Source organism: Ambystoma mexicanum, chromosome 6p (assembly GCF_040938575.1).
Source record: "Ambystoma mexicanum isolate Mex_15411 chromosome 6p, UKY_AmexF1_1, whole genome shotgun sequence".
Lineage (NCBI taxonomy): Eukaryota > Metazoa > Chordata > Amphibia > Caudata > Ambystomatidae > Ambystoma > Ambystoma mexicanum.
In genome coordinates this window covers 474,928,516-474,950,508 of record NC_090935.1, presented here as the reverse complement: position 1 = coordinate 474,950,508, position 21,993 = coordinate 474,928,516, and the positions used below count along the sequence as shown (strand labels likewise).

Here is a 21,993-nt window from a genome sequence, read left to right as displayed (position 1 = left end):
TTATGTATTTGTTCAAAGTAGCTCTATAGTGACCTAATGTCAAGCTCCCCTTCCTTCTCCTCACCTGAGTCTCCAGAAGAGGTGTGCTGGGAAGAGTCTGTCTGGATTGGCTTCTTGCTCTTCTTCTTCTTAGATGTCTTGCGCTCCTTGTAGAGGTACGGCCTGCCAGGAGGAGTAGCCAATAATCCTGCCTGACAATAATCCAGGCAAGAGGCTGACTCCCCGGAAACACCCAAGACAGGAGAAAAAGCCAATGGTGCAAAAACAAAACGCAGAAACTCCTCTCATGTTGTAGGAAGCTATGAAGCGCAATGGCTAAGATTGTTGGTGAATCCAAGGATGGCGTGACAGTCCGGCCTGTAATGATATAGTCCGTCCAAAAGGAGGCAGCTTCCTATAAGAAGAGAATGGCTGCAAGCAGGAAATGGGTAGAAAGGCGCAGCAGGTGGATGCTGTAATGGTAGGCAGTAAGCAGACACCGAACAAAGGATGCAATGTAGCAGGCAGTCCAGCACGGAGCAGAGCGGTGAGGTGCAGCAGGTGAAAGCAGCAAATGTAGACAGGAACCTGACTAGGCACAAGAGGATTAGAAGGAGCAGGCAGTCCAGCACAGAGCAGAGCGGTAAGGCAAGAATATGAGGCATCGGAAAAAAGGGCAGCTGAGTAACAAGAACAAGAAGGCAGGGCAAGCAAAAATAGTGGCAAGTGAAGGATAGAAGTAACAGGAGGAGTGGCTTACCCTGAGGGGGAAAAAAGCGGGTTACAACGCACCACTGTTGCAATCCAAAGCTGACATATCCTAGGTGGTGGCCATCTTGCAGGAAGACTAGAACGTAAACACCTTCACGAAATGAACGTTGTGGCACATCAATGGCGCCCGGTTCTGCTCCTCCACACACGCCAGAACAGCAAAGCAGTGAAACCTAACATATACTTTCACATATGACTGACACAGTACATTAGAGTTGAGATGAATTCTTGAACTTTACTCTGCCTTTGATATGATATGCCTTTGATATGGTCAATCTTGTTACCCTGATAAATCGGCTGTGTGATACCTTTGGCATCACAGACCTTGCTCTGGACTGGGTGACCTCCTTCCTCACGGACCAACCTTCCCAGGTTCAACTGGGCCCTTTTCTCTCCACTATCTCACTCTCCACCTGTGGTGTCCCTCAGGACTCTATCCTCTCGCCCTGGCTTTTCAACACCTACCTCGCCCTGCTAGCTAATTTGATCTCCACCTTCTCTCCTAACTTCCAGTGTTATATGGATGACACACAGCTCTCCTTCAAGCTCACTTCCTCTACCTCATCTCTCATTCCTGACTGCCTGTCTTCTTTTCAGGCATGGCATACTTCTAATGATCTCTGCCTTAATGCCAGTAAAACAGAGATCCTTCCTTCTCATTGAGACCTCTGCTCCCTCTTTTCCTCCCACACTCTGACCACCCTCCATGAGCCCCCTCCACTCACCCCCTTGTGAGGCAAAAAACCTAGGAGTCTTCTTCGACTCCTATTTCTCCTTCTCTCCTCACAATACAGACCTCACCAAGAAGGCCCTCTTTCAGCTCCACCTCTTCAGAGGCATTCTGCTTTTCCTCACCTTCCCCCAGAAACTCAATGTCTCCAGAGCTCTGGTCCTCTCCAGGCTGGACTACTGCAACCACCTCTTCCTCAATCTTCCTAACACCTCCCTTCGCCCCTTCAACTAATCCAGAACAGGACTCCAGGCTCCCAGTTGCTGCGTGGATCAGGTTCATGACGCTCTGCATCATCCACAAGGCTTTTTGCAGCCCGGGACCCCGCTACAACCAACTCTCTTCCTAAATACCTCCCTGCTAGGGCCCTTTGGTCATCTAGCTCTTACTCTCTTCACATCAAACGCTTTGCCAGGCAGTGTGGGGGGTAGATCTCTGTCCTCTGCAGGTGCCGCCCTCTGGAATGGCCACTCTGCCCCTCTCAGACTTGTGTCAGATCTGCTTAAGTTCCTTTTCTCTTCTTCCTTCCCTCTCTCTCCCCTGCTAATGTCCCTGTCTACCCCTTGACTGGCTGCATGGTTCCTTCAGAGTCTTACAGGGCATCAGGCCCCCCTGCACTTGGTCTCCCATGATCCCTCTCTCCCTGGGCCTGTATCCTTGTAGCGCTTCCATCCCCTTACTTTGCACTTAGCTTGTGGACCTTTCTTCCCCTGCACTCTCTTCTTTCCCCTGGCTCTGTCCACCTGGCCTCCCCTGGCACTCGCTTTTCTAACAGGACCATCCGCCCTGACCGGCACTTTCTCTTACTGCACTTGCACAATGATCTAGTAGGATCATTTTCTTGTTTTGTCCTCCCTATTCCCCAACCCTCTTGTCTTGTTGTGCCTCGAAAACACATTGTGTATGGGCGCATTATAAATACCCAATACATAAAATAAAGTAAATACAATGAGTACAGTGCTGTCAATAATATCTGAAGTCCCAGTGCCACCCTGACATGGTGTGTGATCTTTAGAATGTTTCTCTATTGGACTGCAATAGACTTGTGGAATTATATGTGCAAAAAAGTGCAGCTGCCAGATGAACAATCCACTGGCACTTGTGCATCAATGTAAAAGGTTTTGAGGTGAATGCTAATGTCTCCTTGAAGTCACAGGAGAGTCTACATTTTTAGAGTTCTGGTCCCATTGCCTATCCCCAGTGATCAATCAGGCGGAAGTATCTGATTATTTCCGTAACATGGCTCGGGTCCGAACATTCCCAGGTAGAGAGAGCTGGTTTAATGCAGATTTCTTTGAAAGCCAATTCCCAGTAAGATGCCAAAATGAACGAAATGATGGGACCAAAGAAACAAATCTGAAACATGCAAATTTTATCCAATTAGTAATTTTGGACAATAAAGTTAAGATGATGACAAAAATAATTGCCAAACATCCTGTTTCTCATTTAATTTCTATTAGGGAAAATGATGGGGCTAAAATATGGCAGTATGAGGATTTCATTATTAGGAGTCTAAGAGCAAAGTCTGAAGTTTGGGTCCTTTTAAGGACTATATAGTGGTTCATATAATTGATGCACATAAGCACAGAAAATATGAAGTTTTCTACCCACATTCCCCTTGATTCTTTACGCATGAAATAAAACCTGGAAATAATAGTAATGTCTTTTTAAAAAACCAAAAACTTAGAAAATGTGTCTTTAAAAAGGAACCATGCTTAAGATAATGCAATGTCAGAATAATCAAAAAATAGTCATAGGCGCCCCTCTGAGAGAACAAACCAGGCTAAATTACCTGTTCTTTGGGACGGTTCTTTGTGTAGGTACTTTAGCTCACTGTACCTTTCACAGAAGGGATATGTATTTGCATATCAGTCTTTGTCCTTCCTACATGGGCAGTCCAGCACCTAAATGCGATGGCAATTCTCTTCTGAACAAGAGTACCAACAGCAACCCCAAACACATGTTTCAGCCTTTTTGGGCCTCATCAGTGAGGTGGAGCTGTGCCTCTCTGAGCAGAATGAGCAAGGGGTGCACGTCTGGATGACCCTAGGAAACTCAGGGTGACTAAACCTAATTACCTTAAAGAATCAAAAAATAGTCATAGGTGCCCCTCTGCGAGAATGAACATGGCTAAATGACCTGTTCTTTGGGAAGGTACCCACTCGAGAGTCTGCAGGCACACTATAGCCCCCTGTACCTTTCACAGAAGGGAAATATTAATTTGCATATCAGTCTTTGTCCCGCCCACATGGACAGTTCAGCACTGAAATGTGATGGCAATTCTCTTCTGAACAAGAGTACCAACACCCTGTGGGCGGGGCAAAGGTCATCATGCCATGTTCTTTCTAGAGAGCGGCACCTGCTACCTTTTTTGCATGTCAGAATAATGTTTGTCAAATGTGTTACTGAGGCATGGGTATTCAGCATAATAACCCAAGTGCGATGCTATGATGCAGTTCATTCAGCCAATCAGAGGGTTCGGACTGAGGCCATAACTCTTGGTACAGGCCCGTAATTCCACACCCATCTCCCATTTTTGTTGGGCTGGCTTCTCTTGCTTGCTGAATGCTTCCTTTCAACTTCACATCTTGAATTAAGACAAGTGTTTTGTTAATCTCCCATATTACACGAAAGAGGAACTGTGCCGAGGAAATGTTCCGTACTCAGAAAAACAGAGTCCATCAATGTACTAAAGATTTACTGTTTTATTTGAGAGCTCTCGCACAGGGATCAAGAATTGGACAACACAACATTCTTCAATAACCTCTCGTCGATTACAGACTCGTCAAGGAATTTTTTAGGCTCGGTGATGTCACAAAATAATAATACATTACACAAACCTTAGGTGGTCTGGGATTGGTTAGGGAGGTGGACTAAATATATAAAATGTAGGGTATTAGTACATGGATTGTGGAAAGCATGGTGGTCGGTCAAAATACCGAAAATAAAATCTCGAATTGCAAAAAGCACGAACAAAAATCTTGAAAAAAAAATCCATTTTTTTATTTATTTATTTATATGTGTTTTTGAGGTCAGGTAAGTAAAAAAAAGGGGTAAAATAAAAAAAAATGAAAAAGCGGGGTTTGAAAAAAAACGCATTGAAAAAAAAATTCAATATTTTTTTTTTTCGAGATTTTAAATTCATGCTTTTTTTTTTCGAGATTTTACTTTTCGAGATTTTGACTATAAACCGGAAAGCATATCTGGTGGCTCCTCCTGCAACCACCTCCTAAATGTTGCAACTTTAAATATTTTAGGTTAGTGTACTGCAATTGGGTTATGCAGCAACATGTTAGCTTAGCCTGGGCGGTGAATAGGGATTGGTCAAAGAGGGTCTTCTCAGCCTTGGAGCTTTGGAGAGTTACCAGCCCAAGTGCAATAATTCAAGGTGGTGCAAACAGCCCCTGCATGTTGCCAACAAGTTACCATCCCTGATCCACTAGGCCTTGAGATAGTACGTTAGGCTTTGAACCTGGTATTACTTTTGTATCGGCCTGCATTCGGTTGGATGGGAACAACTGTCTTAGCCTGGCTTGACTGAATAGGATTTGTCTCCCAGTTTCAGATCACGTGTGCAGGGACCACAAACCTGATTTATCCTGCTTGCATTTATGAGGATTTTCCACTTTTACACACACAGGTGACCTATCTCTTCTGCTAATATGAAACATTTCCCCCTTGGTATCCTTGGCAAGAATATGCACAGTGGCTGCACTGGAAGCCTGGTCTGTGTGTCTCTGCAAAATCAGCATTTCAGCCTCTCTCTGAATTCTTGAGTCCTTTTAACACCTTCCATTCACTTCAGTGCAATTGTGGCTTCTGACTTGATTTACCTGGCCACACATGTTATTTGCATCAGCAAGCAGTTTATATGCATTCTTGTGCAACTTGTGGTTACTGCATAGCAAGAGTGTGTCTGTCCTCTAAGTGGGTCATAAGCATGTTCTTCATGTCTATGAGCAATGTAATCTAAGTGTCTGCATAGCATCATGCAGGGAGGCATATGTGCTTCAAGTCTAACGCATCTATGTCATGGTCTCTGTCGTGAAATCATCAGCTTCTGTATGGTCGCAGTTAGTCTACCTGCTCCATTGACTCCAAACTTATATCTTCAGTGGCGTTATTAGCACATGGTCTAAAGGGCTGTCTGAGTGAATAGCATTTCTCACACCTACGGTACATCGACGATGGAGATGAGCGGGCCAGGAACAATGTACACCTCTCATTTCTCTGCTGCTGAGATGAGAGTGGGATAGGTGCAACGAGGGCCACATTTAAGTCTCCCTCTTCAATCCCACCAGCCCTCTGCCTCCACTCGTACACCCCTCAAGAACAACCACACTGAGCACACTCTTAAAAGTGCACCACTTACCAATGCAACTTGCTCTCTTACTGAAGTCGCCTATTGAAACAGCGAAGTGACTGGTGGCTGTCTTTTTTGGTTGATTTTAAATTGAGAAATGGCTAGCGTGGCCTTTCAACTAAAATAAATTACCTAATAGCAAGCAGGCAATGTGCCAGGCTACTATTAGTTATGCTACCCTTACAGAGAGGCTTTCCCGGTCAGTAACAGCACAAACGACCCTGTAAAAGCCCTTGCTTCATCATCATTCATCATGGTCAACCATGCCATATTGCTTAATTGTCTCTGTGATAACCTGGGTATCACCGATCAGGCCCTGGCCTGGCTGACCTCTTTCCTCCCTGACCGACCCTCCCAGGTCCAACTTATGTCCTTCCTTTCATCTATCTCACGCTCTACCTGTGGTGTTCCCTAGGGGTCTAACCTTGCTCCCTGGCTGCTCAACCAATACCTGGCACCTCTCGCCCACTGCATTACTGCTCTCTGCTCCAACTCTCAGTGCTATACGGATGAAACTCAGCACTTCTTCAGGCTCCCCTCAGTCACCTCTTCTCCTTCTCTCATCTCTGACTGTCTGTCTGCTATCCAGCAGTGGTGTGCTGCCAATGATCCCTGCTTTAATGCCAGTAAGAAGGAGATTCTCCTCATCGGCACACCTGCTCCCTCCTTTCCTGTCACTCTCTGGCTGGCCTCCCTTGGCCCTCTTCCTGCTCCCACCTGTGAAACTAAGAACCTCACGGTCATCTTCAACTCCACACTCTCCTTTTCTCCTCACATCTCTGACGTCTCTGAGAAGTCAAACTACCAATTGCACCTCCTCAGAGTTATTCTTCCTTTCCTCTCCTTCCCACAGAAACTCACTGTCTCTAGAGCTCTGGTTCTCTCTAGGCTGGACTACTCTAAATCTGCTGGTTCTACTCTCTGCCCTCTGCAACTCATCCAGAACAGGACTATGAGACTTGTCCTTGGCCTCAAGCCCAGGGATCGTATCTCTCCAGCACTGAAATCTCTTAATTGGCTCCCAGTGGCTGCAATGATTAAGTTCAAGACCCTCTGCATTGTTCACAAGGCCTTCTGGGGCATGTGTCCTCAATACCTCCAACTCTTTCTTGGTAAATACCTTCCTACTTGAGCTCTTCGCACCTCCACCTCCAAATCCCTCAGGGTCAGTCGCTTCTCCAAGCAACGATTTGGTGGTAGATCCCTTTCTTCGGCTGGGTGACCTCTAGAATAGCCTCCTTGCCTTTCTGAAACTTGAGGAGAACCGTCGCCAGTTCTGGAAGCACCTCAAGACCTTCCTCTTTGCTTCTGCCTTCTCACTTCCTCTCCCCTGCTGATTTCCTGTCTGATGCTGCACTGCTCACCTGGCTACCCTCTGATTTCTGGCCAGGCCCCTGCCCTCCCAGTTGTACACCTGCACTGACTCACAGCAACCTTTGCACTTGGGTCTGTATCTGTAACCCTATAGTCCCCCTACCTGCACTTTTGGACACCTGCTGTCTGCACTTACCCTTGCACTTGCCTCCTGCTGGCCGCACTTCTTGTTATTGTTTTGATCCCATGTACAGCACTGCCCCCTCCCCTCTTGCACTTTCCCCTCCCCTGCACTTGTGCAATCTCATTGTCACTTGGCCTAGTAAGATCGTTGTCTCTGTCCTCCCTCTGTTCTCCCTCCCTTGCCTTGTCGCGGCTTGAAACACTTGTGAATAGGCGCGTTACAAATGCCATATCATATCATATCATTTTTTCATAATATAACAAATCATTGAGGTGAGAACGTGTTCTTTTGTTCTGCTTTCCAATGTAGTTTGTTGCGGTTTATCTCACATAGCATATAACTTTAAATGTTGCTTATTTATATACACCTTTCTTCTACACAGTGGTTCCAGGTTAGGCTTTGTCCATCATCATGACGTTCGAATCCCAGAACATTGTGTTGGGATGTTTCGGCATCAGCAAGCCATATGCAGTCTGAAATGGTCACCCAGTGGACACCTTCTGGCCAGTGGATCAAGCGATGGCATCTTGAACATCAGGCCCAATGATCCAGGAGCCACGCAGCAATGTAAACCTATGAAAACATTACCCCATTCCACATCTGTGAAGGTAAGAGCAACCCTGCAACGTTGGATTCATTATCAGTGATTACCTGTTCCTGTGTCATGTCCCTCATGCAAATACTTCTGATCCTGGACCCTCATGCACCCACTCACTGATTAATTGCAATGTAACAGAGAACTATGGCCTTTTATGGAAAGCATCTACTGAGCAGTCAAGTTGTATTACTTCCTGAATCCAGGAGTAAGTTGAAGAGATGCCTAGTGCTTCAATTACAGAGTTCCCTATGCATGCTCCATTGGTAAGGATCTGGCTTCTAATGAAGGCGGACAGAACCAGAGGACTGTCAGTAAAGAGGGCTGGGGGTGGTGGTTGTCCACCAAGTGTAGATGTGTGGGTCCGCACCACTCCTATATTGTGCCATGGTGAGTGCATCAGCTTTGTTAAAGCTCAGTTGCTTTAAGAGCTTTGAGTTTGGCAGAGTTCAGTCTGCAGTAAACCGTTGAGGAGAGAGGAGCTGCAGCTACTGTGTTCGTTTTCTGCTTTCAGAACGGTGTTGTTGTTGGTGTGGCTTTAAGGAAAACAAGCCCAAGCACCTTTAAAAACTCAGAAAGAGCGCGGAGCACGCGGAGTTCAGCAGAGTTCAGTCTGTAGTAAACCGTTGAGGAGAGAGGAGCTGCAGCTACTGTGTTCGTTTTCTGCTTTCAGAACGGTGTTGGTGTGGCTTTAAGGAAAACAAGCCCAAGCACCTTTATAAACTCTGAAAGAGCGCGGAGTGCGCACGGAGTTCGGCAGAGTTCAGTCTGCAGTCTGCAGGAGAGAAGAGGAGAGGAGAGGTGAGTTGCTATGCAAGACTCTGGTCCTCAAACTCGCCTTGAAGCAAAAAACAATCGGGGTAAAACCCTGGAAATATCCCCCCTTGTCCTGATAGTGGATTCCCTAAACACCCAAGCAAACCATAAAAACTCTCAGTCACTGCAAACAGACATGCAAACACCTGGCTTACTTGAATCAACAAATGGTAATCCTTCTACTGACTCAAGTACATCTTGTACTTGCACTCAAGCTCAAGCTCTTAGCCAGGCCCTCGCCGAGAAATCTGCGAGCAGTGACACAGCACAGCTAGAAGCACCACTGGGGGCGCAAGTGGGGAGGGAAGGGCGAAATGAGCCAAAACATTTCGACACGATTCAGCGGCATTTGACACTAGTGATTGCAAGTTTGAATAATTGGATACTTTACAAACTAGCGTATCAACACAATGAGCCTAACGACCCAAGCCCCTCCACGCACACGGACCAAACTGATCAAAGATTCTTATAGCAGTGCCACGCGAGCTGAAACGCCAATAAATCACGACAAGCCTGAACCTGACAAAAGGGCGCCATTACGGCTCTCCCTGTTAGAGGAATCAGACGGAGACTTGTTTGAAGTTTCAGTTGCCTTGTCTCCCTCGAGACCGGTAAATGGAAGCAACCAGGCGGCGGAAAAAACAGCTGGCCACGTTGTTTCAGAGAGCGACTTCATTTCAGGACAAAATTGCCCCGAAAAACACAAAGACCACACTGGAAAACCTGATTCCTTGAAACCAGCAAACAGAGACAACATTGTCCCAAGGAACATTTCAACCACTTTGACAAAATTGGCTCCTAATATAAGTACGATCAATGACTTGCCAAGATGACTTCGGCAAAATCAAAATGGAAACTTGACTACGAAAGTAAGCTTGCCTCACCGGCAAATACAACACACAGCAATGCCATTGTTTCAATCGATAAAACGGTCCAGGAAACCACAGTTCTGATTTCAAAAACTCTGTGTCACTTGGAAGCGGAGGTCTTGGGCTCACGCCCATCAAAATCAGATCAACTTATTACACCAGAAAATGCCAACGATTCGATTCATGATGCAGCTGCACGGGAAGCACGCCTAATGAAGAGGCTAAAAGAAGAATTTGAATTAATGAAGCAAAAATTAACAGAAGCACACCTGAAACTGAAAAAAAAGGAAAGACGCGTCAACCTCTATGATTGGGAGCTACACACCCCGTAAATTCGGATAACAGCGTCCTCACATACTCAGCCTGACGAAGTTCACCTTCAGTATCCTCACAAAAAAGAGGAGAGCAAGTGTATGTAACAAACACCATTCCAAAAATAAACCTAAACACAAGTACTTTGGAGAAGACCCCTGACGCCACCACATTCGAAAAAAAAGCAGAATGATCAAAGTGGTACAGCTTCCAACGAGGAAAAAAACGAGGAAAAAACAAAAGATGCTTCCAAACCAAATATATCAACGGCCGCTGCAATCCAAATACACAACAACGTTTTAGCAGCCACCTCTTTGGCTCTCATCCCCTTTACCAAGCTATATGAAATGCTTAGTGACGGCATCTTGACACAGGGTTTATTTTAACCAACGTAAATGAAAAATTAAACAAAATGGAAACCCTAAATACTCAGCCACTCGCACATTTTGGAAAGGGAAGTAGAACAAACAGCGGCATGGCAATCAAGGCTAACTGATCTCGCAATGCGAGACAACCACGAGAAGGAAATCTTGATGGAGGCTATGTTGGAATGTATGACATGGCTGCGCCACAGGGAGAAGCGCGAGAATCATGCCACCAAAGGAACAAAATCAGCAGTAGCCTCGACCAGTCCTGCGCCTTTGTTACCAACCCGAGATCCTCACAAAAAATGCTCAGCAACTGTACACACACAAACACCAACTGAATTTGAAATGTCATCTGACTTAAATTGCAGCGTCACAGGCGCTAGTGACAAAAGTGTGACACAAGTCGCGGAGGTGGCTAAGGGGCATGACCCTCAACAAGAGCAGAAAAACAATGCCCCACTTCAAGTAACACAGCACCCGTTGACATCAAACCAACAAAACTCATCAAAATCTGCTTCAGCGGACCCGCAAGCCGGCCCGCATGACCTGATTGACAAAAACGCCTTCCTGACGTTTGAAATGTTCAAAGGTCCGGCAAAGACGACTCAACTCACGTTGAGCAAAGGAACAAAAGAAAAGGATGCAAAGACAGGAAAAAAGAGTAGTAACAACAAAAAGGCCGACGCAAAGAAGCAAACGACCAGTTCCAGGAAATGTATAAGAAACTTAACGATGCACACCAGGCCTGAGCTGTTTGACCGTGAGAATCTAAAACCTATAGCACATGCAAAGAAAAAGCAAAAAACAACAAATGAAACAAACGTGCCCACTGTACCTGATAAAGGAAACCCGAAAAAACGTGCTCGTCGAGAATCCGAATGTAGCTCAATCCACTCCATAACCTCATCAATCCATCTTGCAGACCTGTCCACATATTCAGCCAATTTCGGCGGATGAACTTAGCCAAACAACGTCGTCCAGCTTTGATCAAAACAGACGTGAACACTTGGCTGCCACGTTTGACCGGACCGATCCACAACCAAGACTGAATCGGAAAAGAAAACAAGACGACAACTTAAACCCGAACTTGGTTTCCAGCTCGACAGGACTAGAACGCCAAAGGCACAACAACCTGGCAAAGTCACCAAGACTTGACAGTAATGATGTCACACACCAGTGAAAGAACCAAAAATCAACGGCTGGTGGGCCTGCAACTACAGCACACAATTTCTCAAATCCAAACCCCAAATTCACAGTGGCCCAACGATCCAAAATAAACAAAACTGGGTCCACTGAAAGAATCAAGGAGGTTAAGGAGTCCTTGGGCAAATTGAGAGTCGAGAATATGCTTGCAGACAATAATGGGCCTCATTACACGTAGTGCGGTAGGGGTTTACCGGTACCGGTAAGCGCACCAGTACCGGTAAACCCTTACCGCCTTACTACGAGGTCCCTTTGCGGGTTTGTACTTTAACGCCTGCTGTTTAGCAGGCGTTAAAAACCAACCCGCAAAGGGACCAGGGTGCTAATTACGGTACTGCAATTTGTGGCACTGTAATTAGCGCCTTCCCCATTCCCATAGAGCCCTATGGGGCAAAAATGGGAATGGGGAAGGGCAATGGGGGAAGGGGGAATTACCGCCCGCCAACCTTGGAATAGGGCGGTAATTCCCCTTTCCTCCAAGGCGGTGCTGGTATTTTACCGGCATGGACCAAGGTACTAATAGCACCTTGGTCCACCGCCTACCGTGTAATGAGGCCCAATGACTCAATGAACCTAAATCACAGGAACATCCTGAATTTACTCCAGAGTGTTACGGCACTTCGGACAATAACTACAGACGACATCAAGATCGTTTAATACGTTTCTGAGAGCAGCACCGACATAGTACTGCTGCACATAAAATCCCACGCGGTACGCCAGGCAATCCTTGCGGCCTCTGAGGAACTGTTGTTTTTTTGGTTTTGAGGTAAAAGTAGAAGTGTCATCACCAAAAAATTCCATAAACGACAATCACATATCCTCATTAAACGAAAAGGCCAAAGACCTGGTCAGATTGAAGCTCAGGGAAACAATGAATTGAATCCAAGAGGGACCGTTCAACAGTTATATCCTGGAACACAAGGGGTTTTGGTCACCTTTTCAACAAGTTTTCTATAGACCTGGATTTAAACCTGATTATATGTTTGCAAGAAATGTGGCTGTGTGAGACCCCCACGAGAGACGGCTACCTTACTCTTGCAAACTTCGCAAACTTCGCAGTCAAAAACAGCTTGGGGAGACCCTATTCAGGGTTAATTACGATGGTCAAACAAGGGAAAGGTTGGGAAGTGATAGAATCAAAGAATCCAAACCCCTTTGTACAAGGCACACTGCTACAACTAAAATTTCATGCAGTGGGAAAACTGAAATATATGCTGGTAATCAACGTATACTGGAATCCAGTAAAGATCTCTACTAAACACTTCATTAACTCAATAACATCAATAATTGACCGAGGACAACGAGAATACACCGATCTAAAGATTATAATATGTGGTGAGTTAAATCTTGCAGATCTAATCGACACACCACTTCAACCAAACGCAAGCCCTGCTATAGGTCAGACTGCCTCAACTAGATGCAAAAGCTGGATTCAAGCTATGGAAATGTGAAATTGTGTCAAGACGAATGGAAACGTAACCGGTGACTTTCCACCCCATTCCACGTGGCACAACATGGGCTTATACAAAACATTGGACTACATCTGGGTGTCTTTAAATCTCTGGGACCAAGTCCTGGAACTATCAATAAATACAACGACAAGAAGCGACCATCACACCTTGGTGCTTCTTTGGCTAACAGAACAAAATAATGCTGACAGGATGCACGAAGGCAATATAGAAACAGATCAAGCAGGAAATCGCCTGAGAATAAACAGAAAACAGATCACAAATATGACCAACTTAATACGAATAAAAAACGCCGACGTAGATCCACTGGTAAACTATACTCCCTTGTTGATGCAATTTCGACTTCCTCAAGGTGGGCAAACATGTAATAATGCACAACATAAACACATGTGGAGTACAACGATTTGCACAGAAAAAAAGAAATTATGGAAAGACATAAGGAAACTGAAGAAAAACTTTGGTGCATTAACATCCTTATTGATAAAAAAATATCGAAAATGGAAAAAATCCTTCACCTCAATGAGAGATCAGGAACGAGGGGCTTCGATGTTAAAATTTATTGTGACCCAAAATTCAAGAGAAATTTGGTCAATCCTGAACAATGAGGCTCCCTCCCAGAATCTAAAGCTAGCAAATGGGGTAGCCGAGGCTACTTGGGTAAAACACTTTGCCAAGCTATTCTTTATTAAAGACGAGTGTACCCTATAGGACAACCATGTTGCACAAGTGGATTGGGACACGATTGAATCATTCGAAGACATTAACACTAAAATTTCAAAATTACAAAACTCCAGAGCAGCTGGACCGGACAGCATTAGTAATATAATGTTAAAAAAGAACAGAACAGAATGGTCATGCTTCATCGAGATCTTATTTAAACACATCACAATGGAAAAAAAAATTGCCACAATCATGGACCACAGCAATAATAGTGCCTATTTACAAAAAAGGTCTTTGTGAAGACCCAAACAACTATCGCCCAATCGTGTTGCAATATACAATTGGCAAGATAATGGCATCTTTCTTACAGCAGAAGCTAGCAACCTGGGCCGCAACATCAAACTGCTTGGATCATGGACAAACTGGGTTCACCAAAGGCGTGGGGACTGAAGTAAACCTAGTAATCCTGAACTTATTAAAGCTTGAAGCGCTAAAACAAAAAAGAAACCTACATCTAGCTTTTGTCGACATGCGTCAAGCTTTTGACTCAATAAACCGAGACTTGCTCTGGAAGAAATTGAGGAGCTGGGCTTGTCCCGAAGAAATCCTACAGCCCATAATTGCCCTCCATGTAAACACCTCGATCAGGGTACGGTTGAACCAACAAGGAGACTTAACAACCCCCATTGAGACAAATACAGGAGTGGATCAAGGGTGTCCTTTAGCCACGCTGCTGTTTAAGCTGTTTATCGCTGACATCCCAATCACATTAAACCAAGTCAACTGTTTTCCACCAAAAGTCAATGGTCACCAAATAGGAGGTGTCACATATGCTGATGACATAGTATTATCCGACCAAACTTGGATCGGATCGGCCTTCAAAGGCTTCTAACAGCTCTAGACAACTATATGATTAAAAACAAATTGTTTATCAACGTAGCAAAGACCAAAGTCATGTCAATTGGGTCGACGACAGGAAAAAGGAACAAAAATTTCACGTGGTCAATTGCAGCGGAAAAGATAGAAGAAATAAAAGAAATACGATACTTGGGTATCCTCTTCAACACCTCTATAAGAGAATGGGCGTGGTCAAAGGACCTAATTCATCGGACTATGACATTTGCACTACAAGCTGCAAAATTGCATAGACTTTATGGTAAATTCACGATGTTACCTGTACGTGAATTTTACCAATTGAAGGTAACACCAGCACTAACCTACGGTTTCGAAGCTGCCTGGAACATACACCATAGAATATGGCCATACTTAGAAGGTCAATTTTGGAGAAAGGTCCTGAGGCTACCCAATCACATCTCAGTTATTAAAATTCGAAATGAACTCGCACTAGACTCTCTTCAAGGAACAGTTTTATGGAAATCAGTGTCACTCCTAAGGAAAATGAATCTAAGCCCCCCGGAACCGGCGTATGAAATATTTGGAAATTGTGACAAAGAGCACACAAGCTCTCTGATAAACGACTGGAAAGCAACACTCAAAGCCACCCTGTCCTACGCGGACATTACTTTGGAGACGCTGATAATTCATCCGCAAACTTTAAAAAGGAAAATAAAACAATGGCAATGGATCCTAAACTTAGAACGATACAACAATTTGGCATCTGCGTTGTATCTGGGCCCAGTTGCAAATAGCCTTGATTTGCTCCCTGTGTATTTAAAACAATTTACATCGAGACATCATCGTGACAGATTTATGAAACTGCGTCTAAATGCTTTGAGGACAAAAGACCAATTATACAGGATACATGACAAAGACACGTTTGACGATTTATGTAGAGTCTGTAAGGGCGAAGTAGAATCCAGCAAACATTTAATAATTGAATGTGTGGAACTAAAGAGCCAAAGAACATTCCACCTAGGAAAATACGCCCAGATGAATTCAAACATGGAAGATTGGTGGTTCCAAATTCTCGGAGGGAAAAACATGATGTTGACTTGTCGAATAATTGACTATTTAGATGCAATCCTGAAGGATGACACCGAAATTGACGTCTGAGTAAATGAAAACCTATAAACTGTGATGAGAGATATTGTTTTAAAAGGTTTGTAAATCAAACTATAAAATCACAATAAAAAAATAAAATAAAATAAAAAAAATAAGAGAAATCTGCGAGCAGTGACACAGCACAGCTAGAAGCACCACTGGGGGCGCAAGTGGGGAGGGAAGGGCGAAATGAGCCAAAAAATTTCGACACGATTCAGCTGCATTTGACACTAGTGATTGCAAGTTTGAATAATTGGATACTTTACAAACTAGCGTATCAACACAATGAGCCTAACGACCCAAGCCCCTCCACGCACACGGACCAAACTGATCAAAGATTCTTATAGCAGTGCCACGCGAGCTGAAACGCCAATAAATCACGACAAGCCTGAACCTGACAAAAGTGCGCCATTACGGCTCTCCCTGTTAGAGGAATCAGACGGAGACTTGTTTGAAGTTTCAGTTGCCTTGTCTCCCTCGAGACCGGTAAATGGAAGCAACCAGGCGGCGGAAAAAACAGCTGGCCACGTTGTTTCAGAGAGCGACTTCATTTCAGGACAAAATTGCCCCGAAAAACACAAAGACCACACGGGAAAACCTGATTCCTTGAAACCAGCAAACAGAGACAACATTGTCCCAAGGAACATTTCAACCACTTTGACAAAATTGGCTCCTTATATAAGTACGATCAATGACTTGCCAAGATGACTTCGGCAAAATCAAAATGGAAACTTGACTACGAAAGTAAGCTTGCCTCACCGGCAAATACAACACACAGCAATGCCATTGTTTCAATCGATAAAACGGTCCAGGAAACCACAGTTCTGATTTCAAAAACTCTGTGTCACTTGGAAGCGGAGGTCTTGGGCTCACGCCCATCAAAATCAGATCAACTTATTACACCAGAAAATGCCAACGATTCGATTCATGATGCAGCTGCACGGGAAGCACGCCTAATGAAGAGGCTAAAAGAAGAATTTGAATTAATGAAGCAAAAATTAACAGAAGCACACCTGAAACTGAAAAAAAGGAAAGACGCGTCAACCTCTATGATTGGGAGCTACACACCCCGTAAATTCGGATAACAGCGTCCTCACATACTCAGCCTGACGAAGTTCACCTTCAGTATCCTCACAAAAAAGAGGAGAGGAAGTGTATGTAACAAACACCATTCCAAAAATAAACCTAAACACAAGTACTTTGGAGAAGACCCCTGACGCCACCACATTCGAAAAAAAAGCAGAATGATCAAAGTGGTACAGCTTCCAACGAGGAAAAAAACGAGGAAAAAACAAAAGATGCTTCCAAACCAAATATATCAACGGCCGCTGCAATCCAAATACACAACAACGTTTTAGCAGCCACCTCTTTGGCTCTCATCCCCTTTACCAAGCTATATGAAATGCTTAGTGACGGCATCTTGACACAGGGTTCATTTTAACCAACGTAAATGAAAAATTAAACAAAATGGAAACCCTAAATACTCAGCCACTCGCACATTTTGGAAAGGGAAGTAGAACAAACAGCGGCATGGCAATCAAGGCTAACTGATCTCGCAATGCGAGACAACCACGAGAAGGAAATCTTGATGGAGGCTGTGTTGGAATGTATGACATGGCTGCGCCACAGGGAGAAGCGCGAGAATCATGCCACCAAAGGAACAAAATCAGCAGTAGCCTCGACCAGTCCTGCGCCTTTGTTACCAACCCGAGATCCTCACAAAAAATGCTCAGCAACTGTACACACACAAACACCAACTGAATTTGAAATGTCATCTGACTTAAATTGCAGTGTCGCAGGCGCTAGTGACAAAAGTGTGACACAAGTCGCGGAGGTGGCTAAGGGGCATGACCCTCAACAAGAGCAGAAAAACAATGCCCCACTTCAAGTAACACAGCACCCGTTGACATCAAACCAACAAAACTCATCAAAATCTGCTTCAGCGGACCCGCAAGCCGGCCCGCATGACCTGATTGACAAAAACGCCTTCCTGACGTTTGAAATGTTCAAAGGTCCGGCAAAGACGACTCAACTCACGTTGAGCAAAGGAACAAAAGAAAAGGAGGCAAAGACAGGAAAAAAGAGTAGTAACAACAAAAAGGCCGACGCAAAGAAGCAAACGACCAGTTCCAGGAAATGTATAAGAAACTTAACGATGCACACCAGGCCTGAGCTGTTTGACCGTGAGAATCTAAAACCTATAGCACATGCAAAGAAAAAGCAAAAAACAACAAATGAAACAAACGTGCCCACTGTACCTGATAAAGGAAACCCGAAAAAACATGCTCGTCGAGAATCCGAATGTAGCTCAATCCACTCCATAACCTCATCAATCCATCTTGCAGACCTATCCACATATTCAGCCAATTTCGGCGGATGAACTTAGCCAAACAACGTCGTCCAGCTTTGATCAAAACAGACGTGAACACTTGGCTGCCACGTTTGACCGGAACGATCCACAACCAAGACTGAATCGGAAAAGAAAACAAGACGACAACTTAAACCCGAACTTGGTTTCCAGCTCGACAGGACTAGAACGCCAAAGGCACAACAACCTGGCAAAGTCACCAAGACTTGACGGTAATGATGTCACACACCAGTGAAAGAACCAAAAATCAACGGCTGGTGGGCCTGCAACTACAGCACACAATTTCTCAAATCCAAACCCCAAATTCACAGCGGCCCAACGATCCAAAATAAACAAAACTGGGTCCACTGAAAGAATCAAGGAGGTTAAGGAGTCCTTGGGCAAATTGAGAGTCGAGGATATGCTTGCAGACAATAATGGGCCTCATTACACGTAGTGCGGTAGGGGTTTACCGGTACCGGTAAGCGCACCAGTACCGGTAAACCCTTACCGCCTTACTACGAGGTCCCTTTGCGGGTTTGTACTTTAACGCCTGCTGTTTAGCAGGCGTTAAAAACCAACCCGCAAAGGGACCAGGGTGCTAATTACGGTACTGCAATTTGTGGCACTGTAATTAGCGCCTTCCCCATTCCCATAGAGCCCTATGGGGCAAAAATGGGAATGGGGAAGGGCAATGGGGGAAGGGGGAATTACCGCCCGCCAACCTTGGAATAGGGCGGTAATTCCCCTTTCCTCCAAGGCGGTGCTGGTATTTTACCGGCATGGACCAAGGTACTAATAGCACCTTGGTCCACCGCCTACCGTGTAATGAGGCCCAATGACTCAATGAACCTAAATCACAGGAACATCCTGAATTTACTCCAGAGTGTTACGGCACTTCGGACAATAACTACAGACGACATCAAGATCGTTTAATACGTTTCTGAGAGCAGCACCGACATAGTACTGCTGCACATAAAATCCCACGCGGTACGCCAGGCAATCCTTGCGGCCTCTGAGGAACTGTTGTTTTTTTGGTTTTGAGGTAAAAGTAGAAGTGTCATCACCAAAAAATTCCATAAACGACAATCACATATCCTCATTAAACGAAAAGGCCAAAGACCTGGTCAGATTGAAGCTCAGGGAAACAATTAATTGAATCCAAGAGGGACCGTTCAACAGTTATATCCTGGAACACAAGGGGTTTTGGTCACCTTTTCAACAAGTTTTCTATAGACCTGGATTTAAACCTGATTATATGTTTGCAAGAAATGTGGCTGTGTGAGACCCCCACGAGAGACGGCTACCTTACTCTTGCAAACTTCGCAAACAAAAACAGCTTGGGGAGACCCTATTCAGGGTTAATTACGATGGTCAAACAAGGGAAAGGTTGGGAAGTGATAGAATCAAAGAATCCAAACCCCTTTGTACAAGGCACACTGCTACAACTAAAATTTCATGCAGTGGGAAAACTGAAATATATGCTGGTAATCAACGTATACTGGAATCCAGTAAAGATCTCTACTAAACACTTCATTAACTCAATAACATCAATAATTGACCGAGGACAACGAGAATACACCGATCTAAAGATTATAATATGTGGTGACTTAAATCTTGCAGATCTAATCGACACACCACTTCAACCAAACGCAAGCCCTACTATAGGTCAGACTGCCTCAACTAGATGCAAAAGCTGGATTCAAGCTATGGAAATGTGAAATTGTGTCAAGACGAATGGAAACGTAACCGGTGACTTTCCACCCCATTCCACGTGGCACAACATGGGCTTATACAAAACATTGGACTACATCTGGGTGTCTTTAAATCTCTGGGACCAAGTCCTGGAACTATCAATAAATACAACGACAAGAAGCGACCATGACACCTTGGTGCTTCTTTGGCTAACAGAACAAAATAATGCTGACAGGATGCACGAAGGCAATATAGAAACAGATCAAGCAGGAAATCGCCTGAGAATAAACAGAAAACAGATCACAAATATGACCAACTTAATACGAATAAAAAACGCCGACGTAGATCCACTGGTAAACTATACTCCCTTGTTGATGCAATTTCGACTTCCTCAAGGTGGGCAAACATGTAATAATGCACAACATAAACACATGTGGAGTACAGCGATTTGCACAGAAAAAAAGAAATTATGGAAAGACATAAGGAAACTGAAGAAAAACTTTGGTGCATTAACATCCTTATTGATAAAAAAATATCGAAATTGGAAAAAATCCTTCACCTCAATGAGAGATCAGGAACGAGGGGCTTCGATGTTAAAATTTATTGTGACCCAAAATTCAAGAGAAATTTGGTCAATCCTGAACAATGAGGCTCCCTCCCAGAATCTAAAGCTAGCAAATGGGGTAGCCGAGGCTACTTGGGTAAAACACTTTGCCAAGCTATTCTTTATTAAAGACAAGTGTACCCTATAGGACAACCATGTTGCACAAGTGGATTGGGACACGATTGAATCATTCGAAGACATTAACACTAAAATTTCAAAATTACAAAACTCCAGAGCAGCTGGACCGGACAGCATTAGTAATATAATGTTAAAAAAGAACAGAACAGAATGGTCATGCTTCATCGAGATCTTATTTAAACACATCACAATGGAAAAAAAAATTGCCACAATCATGGACCACAGCAATAATAGTGCCTATTTACAAAAAAGGTCTTTGTGAAGACCCAAACAACTATCGCCCAATCGTGTTGCAATATACAATTGGCAAGATAATGGCATCTTTCTTACAGCAGAAGCTAGCAACCTGGGCCGCAACATCAAACTGCTTGGATCATGGACAAACTGGGTTCACCAAAGGCGTGGGGACTGAAGTAAACCTAGTAATCCTGAACTTATTAAAGCTTGAAGCGCTAAAACAAAAAAGAAACCTACATCTAGCTTTTGTCGACATGCGTCAAGCTTTTGACTCAATAAACCGAGACCTGCTCTGGAAGAAATTGAGGAGCTGGGCTTGTCCCGAAGAAATCCTATAGCCCATAATTGCCCTCCATGTAAACACCTCGATCAGGGTACGGTTGAACCAACAAGGAGACTTAACAACCCCCATTGAGACAAATACAGGAGTGGATCAAGGGTGTCCTTTAGCCACGCTGCTGTTTAAGCTGTTTATCGCTGACATCCCAATCACATTAAACCAAGTCAACTGTTTTCCACCAAAAGTCAATGGTCACCAAATAGGAGGTGTCACATATGCTGATGACATAGTATTATCCGACCAAACTTGGATCGGATCGGCCTTCAAAGGCTTCTAACAGCTCTAGACAACTATATGATTAAAAACAAATTGTTTATCAACGTAGCAAAGACCAAAGTCAATTCAATTGGGTCGACGACAGGAAAAAGGAACAAAAATTTCACGTGGTCAATTGCAGCGGAAAAGATAGAAGAAATAAAAGAAATACGATACTTGGGTATCCTCTTCAACACCTCTATAAGAGAATGGGCGTGGTCAAAGGACCTAATTCATCGGACTATGACATTTGCACTACAAGCTGCAAAATTGCATAGACTTTATGGTAAATTCACGATGTTACCTGTACGTGAATTTTACCAATTGAAGGTAACACCAGCACTAACCTACGGTTTCGAAGCTGCCTGGAACATACACCATAGAATATGGCCATACTTAGAAGGTCAATTTTGGAGAAAGGTCCTGAGGCTACCCAATCACATCTCAGTTATTAAAATTCGAAATGAACTCGCACTAGACTCTCTTCAAGGAACAGTTTTATGGAAATCAGTGTCACTCCTAAGGAAAATGAATCTAAGCCCCCCGGAACCGGCGTATGAAATATTTGGAAATTGTGACAAAGAGCACACAAGCTCTCTGATAAACGACTGGAAAGCAACACTCAAAGCCACACTGTCCTACGCGGACATTACTTTGGAGACGCTGATAATTCATCCGCAAACTTTAAAAAGGAAAATAAAACAATGGCAATGGATCCTAAACTTAGAACAGTACAACAATTT

The 21,993-nt window shown here is 44.2% G+C and overlaps 1 protein-coding gene across 1 annotated transcript in view; it reads left to right on the top strand.

Moving 5' to 3' along the window:
* The window catches only part of CDC20B (cell division cycle 20B), a 223,166-nt gene that overhangs the window by 180,057 nt on the left and 21,116 nt on the right, over positions 1-21,993 (top strand). Inside the window, exon 10 of the mRNA XM_069626486.1 lies at positions 7,724-7,949. Coding sequence (XP_069482587.1) covers positions 7,724-7,949 — 226 coding nt within the window. The remainder of the gene's footprint in view (positions 1-7,723; positions 7,950-21,993) is intronic.